General features: G+C 42.3%; 1 protein-coding gene across 16 annotated transcripts in view; it reads right to left on the reverse strand.

Annotated features, from left to right (window-relative positions):
- Window positions 1–17,592, reverse strand: part of LOC138744504 (catenin alpha-3-like) — a 1,801,283-nt gene that overhangs the window by 154,368 nt on the left and 1,629,323 nt on the right. For all 16 annotated transcript variants that reach the window (XM_069900796.1, XM_069900799.1, XM_069900809.1 and 13 more), the window contains one exon: window positions 3,691–3,783. In XM_069900796.1, coding sequence (XP_069756897.1) covers window positions 3,691–3,783 — 93 coding nt within the window. The remainder of the gene's footprint in view (window positions 1–3,690; window positions 3,784–17,592) is intronic.

Below are 17,592 nucleotides of genomic sequence, written 5' to 3' on the forward strand. Positions count from 1 at the left end.
TTGGAAATTAAATATTCATACAGTACAAAGTTGGCAAATGTAATGGTGAACTGGATGACTGGGAAAACCTTTCAAATCAAAAAACAAAAGTAAACTAGTACAAAATATAAAACATATAGAATATACAACTGTCGTTAGCAAGGCTGTAGGTTAATGGAGTGCAAATTGGGTCGCTCGGACGCGTGGACTGAAGTGGCCTGTTACTGTGCTGCATGCCTAAATTTTAGAGAAAAAGCAGGAAAGGGTGCTGATGCACAATCATTTACATAAAGACTGAAGTCATTGGAACCAAAGGCTTTTATTAGCATCCCTTGTGTTGCTGGCTCACCCTGACCTGGGTTCGAACTGGGGGCAAGGATATGGCATTATGAGGGAGAAAGGGGAGGATTCATGAGCCGGCCAGTGAAGGCAGGGTTAACCATAAAAGATCATGTCATTCACATACAATAGTGGTTTCACCATAGGTGGCTGAAGTGAACGTCGATCCCTTGGAAGATGAGAAAGTGGCCGGCAAGGTGCTGCATAGGAGAGATCTATGAAAGAATGATGTATGAAGTTGTGGGCAAAGTATTAGCATAGATAGAGGAGTGGCAGAGAATCGAGGTAAATGGGTGTTCGTCTGGTTGGCAGTCAGTGGTGAGCGGAGTGTCACAGAGGTCAGTCTGCAACTGTTCACATACACATCTATGATTCAGAGGAGGGGGCCGTGCAGTGTATCAGAGTTGGCTAATGACACTAAACTGAATGGGAAAGCAAATAGTGTAGAGGATGCGGAGAGTCCGCAGAGGGATATGGATTGGTTAGATGAGTGGACAAGGATTGGCAGATGAAGTAAAACACTGTATGTATGAGGTCTTCCAGTTTGGAATAGAAAATAGATCAAGTTATTATTTAGATGGTGAAAGACTGCAGCTCAATAGTCTTCACAAGGGTGAGATCTAACCAAGCTTCTGACCTAAGCAAGAGATGGTGGGTGGAAAGAGCATGAGAGATCCATCAGCTTGCCGACAATGGTGAAATGAGCAGATTCTTCACCAGAGTCGCGGCCACCTACAGCCCAAAATATCCCTCAGAGAGTTGAGAATCAAGGTGACCTCACCAAGCACAGAAAGGCAAGCAGTCTACTGGGAGGACATTTCATTTCCTGTTAACTACCCTCATTATCAGCTTTTGGGTTTTGTACATTCTCAGTTTCTTTAGCTTAACAGATATCTTGATATACTCACAGCACTTTGAATTTGACAGGTTTCATTAAAATGGCATTAATCCAGCTACCCTGGAAGATCAATGCAAGTTGGTCACTTGTTAGCTTCTAGTGGTAATGAGGATGGGTGGGGAGCAGAAGCCTTTACTGATTTAGTTAGGGAGACCATCATCTTCTCTGTGGAGTCTGGCAGCGCAGCAGTTATCAGAAGGGGCCTCTTGCTGCTGGCCCCCTTGACAGCCTGCTATTGCTGCAGACACCGTCATACTGGTCATAAGAATATTGCAGCAATGGGTGAGCAACTCAGAAAATGCTGGAGGAACTCCAGGGGGTCAGGCAGCTTCCATAGAAAGAAATAGGCAGTCTAACATTTCAGGACAAAACCAAAGTTTAATCAGTTACCACAGTACTCTGGACAGGTCTGGTGATTGGAAGATGGAGAAAGTTTAATAAATGATGTAGGCAAAAGAAAGGTTAAATTAGACCAGTTACTGTAAGGTCTTTAAAAAAAAAATTAAATTAAATTATAATTTTAGACACAGAGCACAGCACAGGCCCTTTCGGCCTGTGAGATTTTCAGAAGGTTCAGACACTAAGTATCCATGTAAAATGGATTCAAAATTGGCTGACTAGGAGAAGAAAGAGAGTGGTAGTGGATGATTGCTTCTCAGACTGGAGGCCTGTGACAAGTAGGTGTGCCTCAGGGATCGGTACTGGGACCATTGTTGTTTGTTGTCTGCATCCATGATCTGGATGATAACGTGGGAAATTGGATCAGCAAGTTTGCTGATGACACTACGATTGAGTTGTTGTTGGCAGCGAAGAAGGCTTTCAAAGCTTGCAGAGGGATCTGGACCAACTAGAAAAATGGGCCAGGAAATGGCAGATGGAATTTAATGCAGACAAGTGTGAAGTGTTGCATTTTGGAAGGACTACACAAGGTAGGACATACACAGTAAATGATAGGGCATTGAGGAGTGTGGAGGAACAAAGGGATCTGGGAATACAGATACATAATTCCCTGAAAGTGGTGTCACATGGTGTCACATGTAGACAGGGTTGGAAAGAAAGCTTTTGGCATCTTGGCCTTCATAAATCAAAGTATTGAGTATAGATGTTGGGATGTTCTGGTGAAGTTATATAAAATTTGGAGCATTGTGTACAGTTCTGGTCTCCAAATTACTGGAAGGATATCAGTAAGATTAAAAGAGTGCAGAGAAGATTTACTAGGATGTTGTTAGGTCTTCAAGAGTTGAATAACATGAAAAGATTAAACAGGTTGGGACTTTATTCTTTAGAGCATAGAAGAATGAGGGGAGGTTTACAAAATTATGAGGGGAATAGACAGAGTAAATATGACTAGGTTCTTTCCACTTTGGGAGAGATAAATATGAGAGGACATGCGTTTAGGGTGAAATGGGAAAGTTTTAGGGGAACATTAGGAGGAACTTCTTCCTCAGAGAGTGGTGGGAGTCTGCCATTTGATGTGGTAAATGTGGACTCACTCTTAAGTTTTAAGAATAAATTGGATAGACAAATGGATGGAAGAGGTCTGGAGGTTTATGGAATGGATGCAGGTCAGTGGGAATAGAGGACAGAACAGCCAGTTTTCTGTGCTGTAATTTCTATGGTTTCTATGAGTCCGTGCCACCCAATTAACCTGCAACCCCAGGCACATTTTGAACAGTGGGAGAAAACTGGAGCATCCAGAGGAAACTCACGCAGACACGGGGAGAATGTTCAAACTCCTTACAGACAGCGCCAAATTCAAATGTGCCGTCTGTGCTTGAAAAATGCCTGAAGCTGTTATTAAGGGAGAAAGAGCAAGACACATGGATAGAAAAGGTCCAAGCAGGCAACGATTTGTTTTGGCACAACAATGTTGGACTATCTACTGCCTTCTACGGATGCTGCCTGACCCACTGAGTTCCTCTAGCATTTGATGCACATTTCCAGTCCTCAGCGTCTGCAGCTTCTCGTGTTTACCTCGGCGTGGTTGAGATCTGGCTATTTCTATAGCACAATGAAGTGCTGGAGAAGCTCAGCAGGCCATACAAATGGAGCTGGAAGCCACGCGGCACAAGAAAGAGTGGTTGAATTTTCGGGCTGAAGCCCTTCATCAAGATACTTTAATGAAATGTCAAACGTTCTTTCTCTCCCATTTGATGCTGCTCGACGGCTAAGTTCCTCCAACCGATTGTGTATTAAGCTTTTTCATTTGGTTCAGATTTCCAGCAGTTTTGCAGCTTCTTTTGATTTTTGAATAAGAATAGACTTTTGCTTGCTTGTAGATCAGAGATTAAAATAGAAACAAGACCGTGTGGAACTAAATTCTTTCTCTTACTATAAGTAATCGTAAGCCATGACCTTTACAAACCTGAGGAAAGTTGGGGGTGGAGGGGTGTGCTGTGTTTAAAAATCATATTATAATGGCTTTCTAGTACAAATGCTCAACGTGACATTTTTGTTATTCCCCAGTACGTTACCTGATCAGATTTTCCCTCCGTCTGAACACTGGTGTGACTTAATGCTTCATGATCGTCCTCAAGGTCACTCATATCTTCAAGCTCTTCAGGTGCCTGGGAATAAACAACAGGAATGATCTGTTAAAATGAAGACTTTCAGATACTGATAGACACTGGCATTTTGGTACATTCACAGACATTTTATTCCTGAGCTGATAGAATGAATCACTCGCCTTCAAAACAATTTAGGACTTCATACAAAAGATGAAAACCTTCTGAAAATAAGTAAACGCTATTAATTCCAAACAATTTTATGAGGTCGAGATGCACTGTGATTATCACAACGTCCTGAAGAGCTGATGGTGAGATATCTCTGAGCGATAATAAAGTCAGTGTCAGTGAAGAACTTCACAGGATTATAGTTTTTATTTTACATTTTAACTTACTGCACTCAGATTATTTTCTGGTTTGACAGTAACTCGGCCCTAATATAGTTCTGGAGAAATAAATAGAAAATAAGACAAACAATGTTGGACAATCTGCAAGTCTTTGGGTTAATTGCCAGGAACTATTTCTTTTCCTTTCCCAAGAAACTTACCTCCACCATCTGTTAAGTTAGGAATGGCCCTAAAAACGTTACAGGAGGAATATGACACGCCCCAAGGTGAAAGAGCAGGTATGTGGCACAGTGGCTGGACCATGGTTATACTCATTGGAATTTAGAAGAATGAGAGGAGATCTCATTGAGAAATGGAAAATTTTGACAGGACTCGACAGGTTAGATGCAGGAAGTATGTTCCTGAGATGTTGGAGAAGTCTAGACAAGGGAGTCACAGACAAGGGATAAGGGGTAGTAAACCATTTAGGACTGAGACGAGGAGAAACTTCATCACTCTTTAGCAGTTTTCAGGCGCTCGGATGCAGATAATATGCTGGCAGACGCGGCTGGAGGAGTGCAGCTGGGATGTTCAGGTGGCCGCGGAGAAGATGCCTTTCTGTCACCTGAACGTGTTGCCTGAAGGAGAGCCACGTCCAAGCGAACGGCAGCTCCTGTGGACTGTGGCCATAGTCCCACTGCTGCTTTCAGGTGCAATGGGGGATTCTCTGAGCTGGAGAATATACTTAAAGGAGGAGGGTTAGATAAATGCTCCTAGCCAGGTTCTCCACTTTCAGGTGGTCACCCAACAGCCACATTGGGGTAGAATAGGTGGCTTTACAGTCGGGTATTCTGGCCACCTGAAAGCAGCAATAGAATGATGAACTTGTAGAACTCATAGCCACAGAATTTTGTAAATGCCAGTTCATTAGATATACCGTAAAACCCCTGTTATCCAGAATTCAAGCAACAAGAAAAAAAACACTGATAAATAAATATAAATTAAAATGATTAAGAATAAATAAAAAAATTGTATAGAAGTTCAAAATTGTAGGAGTAAATGCTTTATAAAGTAACATATGAACCTTTGGTGAAGATGGGAGCAAATATTCAGCCAGCGGAGGGCCTTGGTCATGCTTTGCTCATAGCAGCTGTTTGAATAAAGTTGTATTTGAATAAAATTGCAGCACCCACGATGAGGAGCTGGTTGATCCCACTCACTGTTGGAGTGACTCTCTTAAAGTCTCGCCTTATCCCTGCCAAGTAAGAGTCTTTATCTTTATTAGTATATTATTAAGTATATTAGTAAGGCTTTATCTGTAAACTTGGGCAGGGGGAGGTTAATTATGATGTTATTGTTCGTCTTTCAGGCAGCTCCCTGGAGGGGGAGAAATCTGCAGAAGCAGCGACGGTTAAATGTGACTGAAAATAAAGTAAAATGCTTTAAGGTTTATATATTCATGCAAGTGAAGTTTGTTCAGTGTAATTACAGTATAGTTTTTTTTTTGTCTTTTATACTGTTTATTAGGCATTGTAAGGGTGAGTCTCAAGCAACTAGAAAACTCACTTATCTGGCATCTACCAATCCCTTTAGATGCCGGATACCAGGGATTTTACAATATTCAGAAGGGTGTTGGATGTGGCCCTTATGCTAGAGGGATAAACAGATCAAGGGAAAGGGAGAGAAAGCAGAAAAAGAACACTGAAGTCACATGATCAACCTTGATTGGATTGAAGCACCAAGTTCCTTGGTGTGCACATAACAGACAACATATCCTGGACCTACAGCACTGCCTTTTACTCAGGAAGGCACAGCAGCTTCTATATTTCCTAAGGAGATGAAGGAGGGCAAGATTTCCAGCCTCAAATTGAGAACAATTTGCTGCCATCTTCCACCCCAAACTCAAATTTACTTGGTCCATCTCTGGCAACACTCTCTTCTTGATCTCTCTGTCTCCATCTCAGGAGACAACAAACATCTTTGATCAACCCACAGCTTCCTCGACTACACCTCTTCCCACCCTGTTCTCTGTAAAGATTCCATTCCATTTTCAATTTATCCATCTCCGTTACATCTGCATCCAGGATGACGACTTGCATGCCAGATCATCAGAGATCATCAAACAATATGGTTTTTCCTCTACCACCATTAACTCGGCCCTCACCTGCATATCCTCCATTACCCACACACCTGCCCTGACACCTTCTGCCCTCAAGCACATCAACGACAGGAGTCTTCTTGTCTTCACCTACCACCCCACCAACCTCCACATCCAAAACATCCTCCTCCACCATTTCTGCCACTAGACACATATTCCCCTCATCATCTTCCACAGGGACAGCTCCCTTCATGACTCCCTTCTCTACTCTTCCTCCCATCTATCCCTGTGACCACAGGAGATGTTCTGCTTGCACTCACACTACCTCCCTCACTATCATTTGGGACCCCAAACAGTCCTTCTAGTGAAGTAGTATTACACTTGTGAATTTGCAGGGGTCGTCTACTGCATCCATTGCTCCAAATGTGGTCTCCTCTACATTAAAAAGACTGGGCGCAGACTGGAACATCTCTTTGTGGAGCCCCTCAGCTCTGTTGCCACAATAGCATGAATCTCTCAATGGCCACCCATTTCAATTCCCAATCCTACCCACTTGCTGACATCCCTGTTCATGGTCTCATGCACTGCCAGACTGAGACCACCGGCAAATTGGTAGAACAACACCTCACCTTCCAACTGGGCACCATCCAACTGGATGGCATTAATATTGACTTCTCTGGCTTTCATTAAACGCCCCCCTCCACTTCTTTCCCCATCACCTTTCCCTATCTCTGTCTCTCCATTCTGTCTCCTTCCACACAAATATGATCAATTCTTACCTCATCCCTTATCATATCAGATTAACACCTTTTGTTGATCTGGTTTTGAGATTTCCTGCTTCTAGCTTATTTCTTGAAGAAGGGCTCAGGCGTGAAACATCGGCAAAATGTCTTTGTCTCCTATAGACGCTGAAAAGACCGACTGAGTTCCTCTAGCATCTCGGTGTGTTTTTAACATTTAACAGGAGCACAACTGAGTGGGCCTGTCTGGCTGAAACATTCTGGTGTATGGTAGCAGCTACGCATCGGAGCAGAAGTCAGTACAGGGGATCCTTCTTTCATTCTTTCTCAATATTTTTATTGACATTGAAGTTCCACATCGAAAAATACAGAGCACATAAGGATACCTATTAAAAGTCAAAAAACACTACGTAACACTGAAATCATCCCAGTTCATCAAAGGTTCCCTGCCATCTCAATTAAACAAATTATATTATAGTCATAGTTTATTATTTTATTATAAAAAGGAAATCTAAGCCAGTGGTTCTCAACCTTTTTCTTTCCACTCACAGACCACTTTAAATAATCCATGTCCCATCGGTGCTCTGTGATTAGTAAGGGGTTACTTAAGGTGGTCTGTGAGTGGAAAGCAAAAGTTTGAAAACCGCTGTTTCAATCATCCCTAACTGAATCGTTATGTACACAGTTTCAGAACTGCAAAGGAAATAGGCCAATGACAATTTTTCTCAAGCTGAATATTTCAGTTACAATTGGGTCCAGAGGAGTGATTCTCAACCTTCCCTTCCCACTCACACACCACCTTACTAATCACAGGGCACTGATGGCACAGGGATTACTTAAAGTGGTATGTGAGTGGAAAGAAAAAGGTTGAGAATCACTACCTAAAATCAAAGCTGTCTGGCAAAGAGAGGAAAAATAAATTCCTTATAAGAGTAATAAATTACCCTATTAAACAACATTAATATCAAATCAAAGATTTTGCAAGTAATTCATAAAGAGTCCCCACAGTGTTTGAAAATTTAAATTCAAATCAGAAATTGACCATCTTATCTTCTCTAAATTTAAACCTGGGATAATGTTTAAGGGATCCTTAAAGCTGAGAAGATCGTAGGGGTCTGCCTATCTTCTATTGATGGCATTTACGGTGGGCATTGTCTGAATCAGGCTCAAACATTTTTTGAAGTTCTCTACCATCCTTCACATAGTATTTCTGACTGATTACCATGAGGAGAAATTTACAGGACCATCAAAATGAGGACTCTCAGGCTGGGAAATACCTTCTTCCCACAGGCTGTGATATTGATAAATGGTATCCTGTAAAACTTGGTTCTCTTATATATGAACTGGAGTAAATTATTCCTGAACTTTTATACTTAGTTATTTTCTATTTTATTTTAATGTATGTATGTGATTATTATGGACAAATAAATTCACACTCAGCAGACACATTCCCAATGAAGCTCCGGAATAAGAGGCACTCTGCTGTTGTGAATGCACATTGTCATCCAAACCCACAGGCAATACATAAGACTGGGATTAGAGACTGAACAATGAGAGGTTGGACGGACCCGCAGGCCAGGCAGCATCCATGGAGAGGAACGGCCAGTTAATGTTTCAATTCAGGAACCCTTTGTCCAAATCCTGGAAGAAGGAAGACACCTTCAAAGTAGGCACACCCTGACAAAAACTGACATTGGAAGAGTAAACTGGGAAAAACAAGATGCAGATGCAGGAATCTATGAGGAAACCTTGTGAGCTGGAGGGGCTCAGTGGGCCAGGCAGAGTTCGTGGAGAGAGATGGACAGTCATTGGCTTGGGAGGGGAGCCTGTGTTGCTCCAGATTCACATGGATTCCAGCATCTGCCCCTCTTCTTGACACGAAGTGGACTTTGAATCAGTGAAGCAAAATCTGATAGAATGCATATAAAAATGAGGACTTAATTTATCACGAACAGAATTAGAAAAGATCATCACACACAGGATAGAAGGAATGTGGAATTCTCTCTTGCAAAAGACAAAGGCTGAGAAGGTTGGCAGCTTTTGGAGTTTTCAAGACATTGAGAAATAAAATCATGTTGATGACAAGGTAATGGAGTGAAGGTGTATATGTGTGTGGGTGGGTGTGTGTGTGTGTGTGTGTGTGGGTGGGTGGGTGGGTGGGTGGGTGAGTGTGGGTGTGTGTGTGGGTGTGTGTGTGGGTGTGTGTAGGTGTGGGTGTGTGTGTGGGTGTGTGTAGGTGTGGGTGTAGGTGTGGGTGTGAGTGTGTATGAGAATGTGGGTGTGTGGGTGTGTGAGTGTGTGTGAGGGTGTGTGTGGGTGTGTGTGGGTGTGTGTGGGTGTGTGTCTGTGTGTGTGAGTGTGTGTGAGTGTGTGTGTGTGTGTGTGAGTGTGGGTGTGGGTGTGGGTGTGAGTGTGTGTGAGAATGTGGGTGTGTGGGTGTGTGAGAGTGTGTGTGGGTGTGTGTGTGTGTGGGTGTGTGGGTGTATGTGTCTGTGTGTGTGAGTGTGTGTGTGTGTGTGAGTGTGTGTGAGTGTGTGTGGGTGTGTGTGTGTGAGTGTGTGTGGGTGTGTGTGTGGGTTTGGGTGTGGGTGTGTGTGTGTGGGTGTGTGTGTAGGTGTGGGTGTGAGTGTGTGTGAGAATGTGTGTGTGTGTGTGTGTGTGTGTGTGTGCGCGTGTGTGTGTGTGCGCGCGCATGCGCTTGTAGCCTAACAGGCACATTAGATACACTGACTACTATAGTATATATAAGATTGCCACAACAGAAATAATAGACAATAAATATGCAGATATCTGGCACAACAAACTGAAGAAGCTACACTTGCTCGAGATGTCTTATACAGAACAAAGTTGTCAATGGCTTACATAAGGTACATAAGCCTTTGAACCTCATGCCAGCTCTGCTTTTCCATTTGATTAACAGTGATCATTTATTTTAGCACTCCCTGCTGGAGTGTTGAGTCTCCATGTGTCTCTATATTTATTGATCATAGAACAGTACAGCACACAAATAATTTCTTATGCCTACAAGTCTGTGCTGAATGGTTCAAATCAAACTAAAAGTCTGCTACTTGGACATAGTAGGTATTTCTCCTTCCACTCATATTCATCGCCTATACAGTAACCTCTTAAATACAGCTGTTGTATCTGATTCCACCACTACTCCAGGCAGCCACACTCTGTGTGTAAAATATTCTCCCTGTACCTCTTCCTTAAATTTCTTCCTTCTCACCTTCAACACATTTCCTCTGGTTTTCAAACTTTTTCTTTCCACTCACATCCCACCTGAATTAATCCCTATGCCATCGGTGCTCTGAGATTAGTAAGGGGTTGCTTAACGTGGGATGTGAGTGGGAAGGGAAGGTTGAGAGTCACTGCTCTAGAGCCAATTTGTTACTGAAATATTTTCTTGAGAAAAATTGTCATTGGTCCATTTCCTTTGGAGTTATGAAACCGTGCACATAATGAGTCAATTAGATACGATTAAAATAGTGGTGTTCAGTCTTTTTCTTTCCACCCACACACCACCTTAAGCAATTTCTTACTTATCACAGAGCACCTATGGTATAGGGAATACTTAAGGTGAAATTTGAGTGGAAACAAAAAGGTTGAGAACCACTGTTTTCCGCTTTTGCACTGGAGAAGGATTCTGACTATATAACCTTTCATGATTTTATAAACTTCTGTCAGGTTGACCCTACTTGGCCTCCAACACTCCAGTGAAAACAACCCAAGTGTCCAATCACTCCCCATAATGCATACCCTAAAATCAGGCAACGTCCTGGTGACCCTCTTCTTTACTCTCCCCAAAGCCTCTACATCCTTCCAGTAACGAGGTGACTAGAATAGCGCACCGAATTACAAGAGTGGCCTAAGTAAAGTTTCATCTTGCTACCACATGATTTCATTCCTATTGCACTCAGTGTCCTATCCAACACAGGCAAACAAAGGCAACTTCTTTACCCACCTCCTGCCCCTCCCCCCCCACATCTACTTACATGGTCAATTTCAAATAACTATGGAGCTCAACCCCCAGATCCTTCTGTGATACACGGTCCTTCACTGTGTACCTTCTCCTTACAAGGTACCACACCTCATGCTTGTCCAGATTAAATTCCACCTGCCATTTTCCTGTCCACATCTGTAATCCTGTTGTAGCCTTTGAGAGCTCTCTGCAGTGACCACACCTCCACCAAATTTTGTGTCATCTGCAAACTGCCGAACACACCCACACCCACTTTTTCATCCTAGACATTTATATGCATCATAAAAAAATAGGTTTATAACTCCAGTCCCTAGGCCACAGCACTGGCCACAGGCCACTGGCAAGACTAACAGCATTCTACAACTCTCAGTCTTCTATGGGTCAGCCAATTCCAACCCAAACCATCAACTCACCATGGATCGCATCTGTACTTTAATATCTAACACCTTACACAGCTATTTCATGAATATATTCACCAATTGAGCCCCCACAACTCTGTTGCTGAGAATTCTGAAGATTTATAATAATTACAGCACGAAAACTCGTCATCATGACCCTTTCTGTCTGTGCCGAAACACTTATATTCTCCTAGTCCCTCTGACCATAACCCTCCATACCTTTTACATCCATATACCTATCCAAATTTTTCTTAAAAGATAATATTGTACCTGCCTCCACCCCCTCCTCCAGAAGCTCATTCCACACATACCCCGGTCTCTGAGTAAAGAAGCTTCCCCTTGTGTGGCTCCTAAACTTCTGCCCCCAAACTCTCAGCTCATGTCCTCTTGTTCGAATCTCCCCTATTCTCAATGGAAAAAGTATATCCATATCTACTCTATCTATCCCCCTCAACTTTTTTTAAAGATCTCGATCAAATCCCCCCCCAGGTTTCTACGCTCCAAGGAATAAAGCCCTAACTTCTTTAACCTTTCTCTTTAACTTAGGTGCTGAAAGCCAGGTCTCGTTCTGGTGAATCTCCTCTGTCCTCTCTCTATTTTGTTCACATCCTTCCTTTAAATTGATGACCAGAACTGAACACAATTTTCTAAATTTGGCCTCACCAATGTCTTGTACAAGTTTAACATGACCTCCCAACTCTTATACTCTGATTTATAAAGGCCAGCGTTCCAAAGGCCTTCTTCACTACCCTATCCACCTGAGATTCCACTTTTAGGGAACCATTATTATTCCTAGATCCCTCTGTTCAATTGCATTTTTTAATGCCCTACCCTTCACTATGTATGTCCTATTTTGATTAGTCCGACCAAAATGTCGCACCTCACATTTGTCAGCATTAAACTCCATTTGCCAACTTTCAGCCCACTCTCCTAACTTGCCCAAGTCTCTCTGCAAGATTTGAAAACCTTCCTCACTATACACAACACCACCTATCTTAGTACCATCTGCATACTTAGTAATCTAATTTACTACCCCATCATCTAGATCATTAATGTATATTACAAACAACAATGGACCCAGTACAGATCCTTGAGGCATACCACTAGCCACTGACCTCCAATCCGACAAACATTTCTCTACCACCACTCTCTGGCATCTCCCATCCAGCCACTGTTGAATCCATTTTACTACTTCCATATTCACACCTAACCATTGAACCAACCTAACTAACCTTCTGTGTGGGACCTTGCCAATGTCCAACCCTTTATTCTGTTATCATGACATCTAATGCTAGACACCACAGTGAAAAGATGGATCAACTCTGCATAAGCTTGTCAGGCTCTGCACAAATCTGCATACTTCATTGATAGATGAAAACAGACACAACTAAGTCTGTCAGTCAATGGTGCTAGCAAGTTCAGAGTGTTCAAGTTATCACAGTGTCCACAGATCCTCACAACCTGTGCTGTTATTGATTTTTTAAATTGTCATATGAACCACCTTGCAGTAAAAAGCTTTGATCTGAGTGCCTTCCAGACAAGTCAACCCATACTTCAGTACAGCACCAACGTCGGCAGTTCACCACTAGTCACCAGCAACCAGCCAGAAATGGCAGTCTTTATTGCCACTCATTGTCTTCTGCCAATCAGCCAATCTGCTAATCTTGTGAGCTCTTTTCCCTGGGCTTTTGTCTTGTTTTAGCAGCCTTGTGTGCATCACCTTATCAAAATTGAAGCAGACCACACCCACTGACTCTCCATTGTCTGTCTTGCACATTACCCTATTTACCTGTGTAATAGTCAAATTTTGTGGACCAATTTTAAGGGTAAATTTTGGGGGTGGGGGGGATCGACAATTACACCTGTACTACTTTTGACTGTGGCAAGTGCCTGCATTGTTTGAGGTGTGGAGAGCTCAGATGAGCGGGCAGCTTGGGCGAGGATCTGCAGTCGGGGCGTCAGGAGCTCTGATGGACAGGCAGCCAGGGTGAGAGTTCACGGTCAGGGCATCAGAAGCTCGGATGGGCAGGCACCCTGGGCCTAGATGAGAGTCTGTGGTCGAGGCGTTGGGTGCTCCAGAGGGCATGTGGCCAGGACAAAAGATAGGGGTGTTGACTTCTACATGGTCTCGACTTTTTTTTCTTCTTTGGCTTGGCTTCGCGGACGAAGATTTATGGAGGGGGTAAATGTCCACGTCAGCTGCAGGCTCGTTTGTGGCTGACAAGTCCGATGCGGGACAGGCAGACACGGTTGCAGTGATTGCAGGGGAAAATTGGTTGGTTGGGGTTGGGTGTTGGGTTTTTCCTCCTTTGTCTTTTGTCAGTGAGGTGGGCTCTGCGGTCTTCTTCAAAGGAGGTTGCTGCCCGCCGAACTGTGAGGCGCCAAGATGTACGGTTTGAGGCGATATCAGCCCACTGGCGGTGGTCAATGTGGCAGGCACCAAGAGATTTCTTTAGGCAGTCCTTGTACCTCTTCTTTGGTGCACCTCTGTCACAGTGGCCAGTGGAGAGCTCGCCATATAACACAATCTTGGGAAGGCGATGGTCCTCCATTCTGGAGACGTGACCCACCCAGCGCAGCTGGATCTTCAGCAGCGTGGACTCGATGCTGTCGGCCTCTGCCATCTCGAGTACTTCGATGATAGGGATGAAGGTGCTCCAATGAATGTTGAGGATGGAGTGGAGACAACGCTGGTGGAAGCGTTCTAGGAGCCGTAGGTGATGCCGGTAGAGGACCCATGATTCGGAGCCGAACAGGAGTGTGTGTATGACAACGGCTCTGTATACGCTTATCTTTGTGAGGTTTTTCAGTTGGTTGTTTTTCCAGACTCTTTTGTGTAGTCTTCCAAAGGCGCTATTTCCCTTGGCGACGCGCAAATACAGTACTTCCTCAAATAACTCCACCAGATTTGTCATGCAAGATCTCCCCTCAAGGAAACTTTGCTGACTTCATCCTATTTTATCTTGTGCTTTCAAGTACCCCAAATCCTCATCCATAATAATGAACTTGAGAATTTTGCTAACTACTGAAATGGGGAGTGACATTTGCAATTTTCCAGTACTCTGGAAATATTCCTGACTCTGTCCTTCAACAACTTACACTATAATTAAAAAAACAAAGTCACATTATTTGAACAAATTTGGGAGCCATACATGGAACATAACAGAGAGGGCTTGCCTCGGACCTCCACCCCCTAAAATGATAAGAAGACAAAATGACTTGATCCAGTGTGTAAAAGTAGATGACACATTTTTCTTGTTTATTTTCATTGTGTGATGACATTGTTTAATGTTTTTATTGTATTTTATATGTTGAACGTTTAATGGGTTTGGAGGGGGGTGGGAAGGGGGGGAAGGAAGGAAGGAAGGTAGGGGGGGAAAGGGGAGAAAATGCCACTGTGTATATTTAAGAGGGAAATGTTTGTATGTATTTTGATTGATATTCTTCACAATGTGAAAAAAAAACCCAATGCACAAGACTCTTTAAAATGTCCCTTTTGTACCAAGCTCCACCACTCACCACTGGCAATGTATTCCAGGCAGTCACTACTCTCTGGGTAAAAATCATTCCCCTCAAACTCAAATAAACTTCATATTTATGGTCAGCCTGCAGACCAGATTGTATTTATACGTATCAGTATTGTAAAAAAAATACTCAAGAAAGAATACATTTATAAAGGAGAGAAATATGAACAAAGGAGGAAGTGCAAACAAACTGTACAACACAGAAACAAAACATTTAGTAATAAATAATGTTGAATGTAAGAGGCTTAAATGAGTCTCTGATTTATCAAATAATGGATCCAAACAGCAGTTAAAGTCACCTCCAATCATAACTTTCTCATATGCTTTCGTCAAATTAAAAAAAAGAATTTGACAAAAATTTCTCATCATCTACATTAGGTGCATAAACATTCTTCAATGCCAAGACTCTGAATAAATTTTAGTTCATAACCAAAAATCTACCCACTGACTCAATTGTGATTCCATTTAAAATGATAACCTTTTATTAATCAAAATAGCTTCCCCTCTTGCCTTCGAATTAAAAGAAGAAGCTATAACTTGGCTGACCCAATCTCTTTTTAATTTCTGAAGTTTCTTTTCAGTGAAATGTATCTCTTGCAAAAAAAGCAGCATCAACCTTCAACTTTTTAAATACAAGTCAAAACTCTCTTCCTCTTAATTGGGTTGTCGAGTCCATTAACATTAAATGTAGCAAAATTTAAATTAGGCAACATTTTAATCTCTACCATTAAACTTCCATGTCCGATATGGTGGGATTCCAATCCATGGTCAATCTTAAATAAATGTTACATCTCCTGACTATAAAGAAAAGAATAATCCTAAAAAGAAAGCAAAAAATGATAAAAGAACAAAAAAGAGAAAAAAATGTACTGTAACAGTATTACCTCCCTCTACAGGAAGTGACCAATGTCACAAAGTGGCCAACGGCTTCGGAAGGAGAAATGAACAATACCACCTCCCCCGAACAGAACAATAAAGGAATCAACAAAAGTAAAACATTTCAAGTATGATAAGCCTCCTCCAAATCTCTGTTAACTTGATTATCGTCAATATCAATTTCAACTAATTGACAGTGTTCCTTCTCTTGCAAACCATTTTCTTCTCTTCTTGAGCTGCTTTCAATTAGTAAGAAGAATGTTCTGGACTTTTTTCTGCTTGTGATCCGGCAAAGAATTAGCAACTGCAAGAGCTTCAGCTTCATCACTAAAAAAATTGTGATTGGAAATCTCCATAAAAAATGTTAAGAACAGCAAGAAATCTACAGGTAAATTTATATCCTTTCTTTCACAATACAGCTTTGGCAGAATTAAACTCTTTATGACATTTAATAATAGATTGACTCAAATCTGCATTAAAAAAAAACTCTACTATTCTTAACCACCTACAGGCCCTGATATTTCCATGCATTTTGAACTGCTACACATAAAAATCATCTCTCTATCTTGGTAATGGAAACATCTGATCAGTATAGAATGTCTCTGTCCAGCGAGAGGTTTTTTTTTCTAATTGCTCTTTGAGCTCTATCCAATTCCAAACCATTTGGAAAATATTCTACCCCTAAAACTTCAGGAATCCTTTCCTGGAAAAATTGAATTGGATCTGGATCTTCAAAATCTTCTGGTAAATCAACAATTTTGACATTAATTCTTCGACTTTGATTCTCCAAAGCATCAATAAATAATTTCTCTGAATTTCCCATCCAGTAAATGAATCCTCCATCTGTCCCATCTTTTCTTTACATTGCTCTACATCATCCTGACAATCATGAAATTCCTCTTCAATCTTCTTAAATCTGTCTTGCACTTTACCCACCAGCTTCACACACTTTGCCACATCAGACTTAATTAATGCCATTTCTTCTTTTATACCAGTAAATTGTTCTTTCAAAGATAAAAAGCCTTGATTCATTTGATTTGCCACAGCCTCTCTTTGTTTAGATAACATATCAAATTGACTTGTTGAACTTGAATAATGAGGATCAGATTTAAGCTTCCCTTGCACCCGCTTTGATAAAGGCCTACCCTTGTATATTACAGTTTCTTCCTCTTCTGTTCCTGGGTAGATATCTTCCTCTTCTAGTCACCCCACAATGTCTCCTTCTTCCTCCTCCATCGATATTGACGGCATTTCGACCTGCCCACGGCTCCTGGCCCCTCCTCCCCAATGGTCCAGGTTCACTAGGCCATGAGAGGTTGGGTCCCCCCAGTATGCAGGCCAAAATTGGTATAGTGCGCATGCGCGAAGTCTCGCACTTGTGCAGTTGCTCCTCATACTCAGGAGGAGGATGTCTTCAGTCTCTGGTGCCATTTTTCCCGACGTTCCACAATGTTGGCACCGGGGTCAACTGAGGCTTACCCAGGGATTCCATTGAGATCTCAGATGAACAGAAATCGACTCGCCAGCCTCCATCTCAAAGGTAGGCCAAAGTTCTTCAGTACTTGAAAGTTGCTTCTGAGTTATTTTTTTCCCAGTTCTTGCTTTTGTTTTCCTTATTACTACCTTCAAAAATACGTTAACTTTACACTCAATATTTTAAAAAAATTTCAAAAACTTTACAATCGGGTTTTTAATAGTTCTGTCAGGGAGGTGTTTTCCCCACATTTCCCACCTATGCCATCATGCCCCATCCATGAGTTTGTTGTTGAGGAGCCTGATGGTGGAGGGGTAGCAGCTGATCCTGAACCTGGTGGTGCGAGTCTTGTGGCACCTAGACCTCTTTCCAGATGGCAGCAGCGAGAACAGAGCGTGTGCTGGGTGGTGTAGAGCCTTGACGATTACTGCTGCCCTCCGATGTCAGCGTTCCA

The sequence above is a fragment of the Narcine bancroftii genome, chromosome 10 (genome assembly GCF_036971445.1).
Source record: "Narcine bancroftii isolate sNarBan1 chromosome 10, sNarBan1.hap1, whole genome shotgun sequence".
Lineage (NCBI taxonomy): Eukaryota > Metazoa > Chordata > Chondrichthyes > Torpediniformes > Narcinidae > Narcine > Narcine bancroftii.